This window comes from Ruditapes philippinarum, unplaced genomic scaffold, assembly GCF_026571515.1.
Source record: "Ruditapes philippinarum isolate M1 unplaced genomic scaffold, ASM2657151v2 ctg19319_1_1_1_1, whole genome shotgun sequence".
NCBI lineage: Eukaryota > Metazoa > Mollusca > Bivalvia > Venerida > Veneridae > Ruditapes > Ruditapes philippinarum.
The window spans coordinates 1-2,014 of NW_026853991.1; the positions used below are offsets into that span (position 1 = coordinate 1).

General features: G+C 30.4%; 1 protein-coding gene across 1 annotated transcript; it reads right to left on the bottom strand.

Moving 5' to 3' along the window:
* Nucleotides 1–37: 37 nt before the first annotated feature.
* On the bottom strand, nt 38–1,494 carry LOC132738634 (uncharacterized; the record flags this gene model as incomplete). Its single annotated transcript, XM_060726192.1, has 2 exons — nt 1,321–1,494; nt 38–833 (listed from the first exon to the last, which is right to left on the bottom strand). A coding segment is annotated over exon 2 (714 nt), but the record flags the coding sequence as incomplete, so codon positions are not given.
* Between the last annotated feature and the right edge of the window lie 520 nt (nt 1,495–2,014).

Genomic DNA, 2,014 nt, shown 5'->3' on the forward strand with positions numbered 1-2,014 from the left:
TTTTTGAATGATGTGAGATTCCATAGGTGGTTCTTGCTTTATTTATGTGGTCGGTAAACTTAATATTGTCCTCCAGCAATTGGTCATCCACCATGCTTCTTTCTAAGTCTTCTAAAACCTTAGTCCGCGCATCACTCACTTGTAATTCAGTTTTAATTTCAAATTCCTTCTCTTTCATTTGAAGACTTAACTTTGCTTCTTCTAATTTTCTTTGCTCCTTTAGAGCTGATGCTCTTGCTAATAGTTCTGCCTTTCTTTGATTTTCTTTCATTTTAGCAATCGATAAGTTACTCGAAATACTTGAATGTCTACTTGATGATCTAGAGCTGCCACTATGATGAGATTTTGTTTCTAATTGTTCACTTGTTTCGGGTACACTACAGTTTTTCAGAAACCATTGTTCTGCCTCATGCTTTACATATGCATAGTCGCTGGTTATATTTTCAAATTGACTATTATCATCGTGCAATTCTGTTTCATTCAATAATTTTTTATACTGTTCATGTGCTATAAGCAACTGTTCATAATTGTTCAACCAGCTTGAGTACACACCTTTTACAGTTTGTTTATCACTTGTTTCATGTTGTAATAACCCTTTCAACTCTTCAGTTTTTGTATTAAGTGTCTCTATCATTCGTAGCCTTGCTTTTGATTTTATTTCTTTATTGTACTCTAATCCCTTCATGGTCAAAGTCCTTTTCCTTTCAGTTTCTACCTCGAGTTCTCCTTCCATTGGATCTTTCCCATCCATGGTTTCAAATTTGTTAATGATGTACTGACAATACAACTCGTTTGTTGATGCGTATCCCAGAGAGGTTTATTGATACGATTAACTGAAAATACATACATATGTTATACAGTACAAAGATATTATTATTATGCAATACAAAGATATTATTATTATGCAATAAAAAGATATTATTATCATTTGACTAGATTTACAAAATTATAAGAAGATAAGACTACAAGTGAGAGTTGCTAATTATTGTCCAAATTAATTTTAACAGAATAAAGAAACTGATTTAAAAGAAACATTTGTCACTTATATTTACTTAGCTTTGTTTAATAACAATATTCTAATCACCTTAAACTTGTCGTAAACAAAACAAAACTTCTTTAACACGTATTCTAGAAATGTCTCAAATTCAACAATATATGATACGTAAATACGTTTAACTAGCAAACAATCAGAATCTGCAGACAAGGGAAGAAACTCCGTATGACTGCCAAAGAAATCAATCAATATCACGTTAAATCCACAGACAACCGTACTGACATTAAGTATGCGTATTCTACATAAATACTCAAATTGATCCCTACCAAATTTGAAGTATGACGCAGTATTCTCAGTACAGAAAACAACAAAATATCTGGAAATTCATTTTCCCTCTAGAAAAGAAAATACTCTCTAAAAAGGAGATTCCCCCATTCGTCCCCAAACACCCTCGTAATACACGAACATTCGCCACACCAAACCGCTACAAACGGCGGTTACAATAGTTGTTACAGCATTTCGTTAAAATGCGCCCATTTTGTGCCCTACGTGAAAAAGTATATGAATAAAAAAATAATTAAAGTAATTATAATAAAACAATTATTAAATAAAAAGAAAAAAAATAAGTTATTAAAATAAATAAATAAATAAAAAATACATAAATTATTGATTTAATTTAAGTGATTGAAATGTGATAAAAACATCAAATGGTTAAAATGTAATAAATATGCGGTTTATCAATATTATTTATATATGCAATGATGTAATTGATTGGTGTCATGAAAATCTATTGCTTTAATGCTGAATACATATCATAATTGTAAAACCCGGTTCACAAAGAATTCAAAGCTCATTCAACCAAAGTTTTATATCAAAAGATTTGTATGGTAATATGACACATCTTCAACTGTTAATAATTTTGAAATAATATTCAAGATTATGCGGACATTCAACAGATAACTGTTTGCCATGCATGCATGTTCCAAAAGTGCCAATTCGATGTTCTAAAATATCTTTACT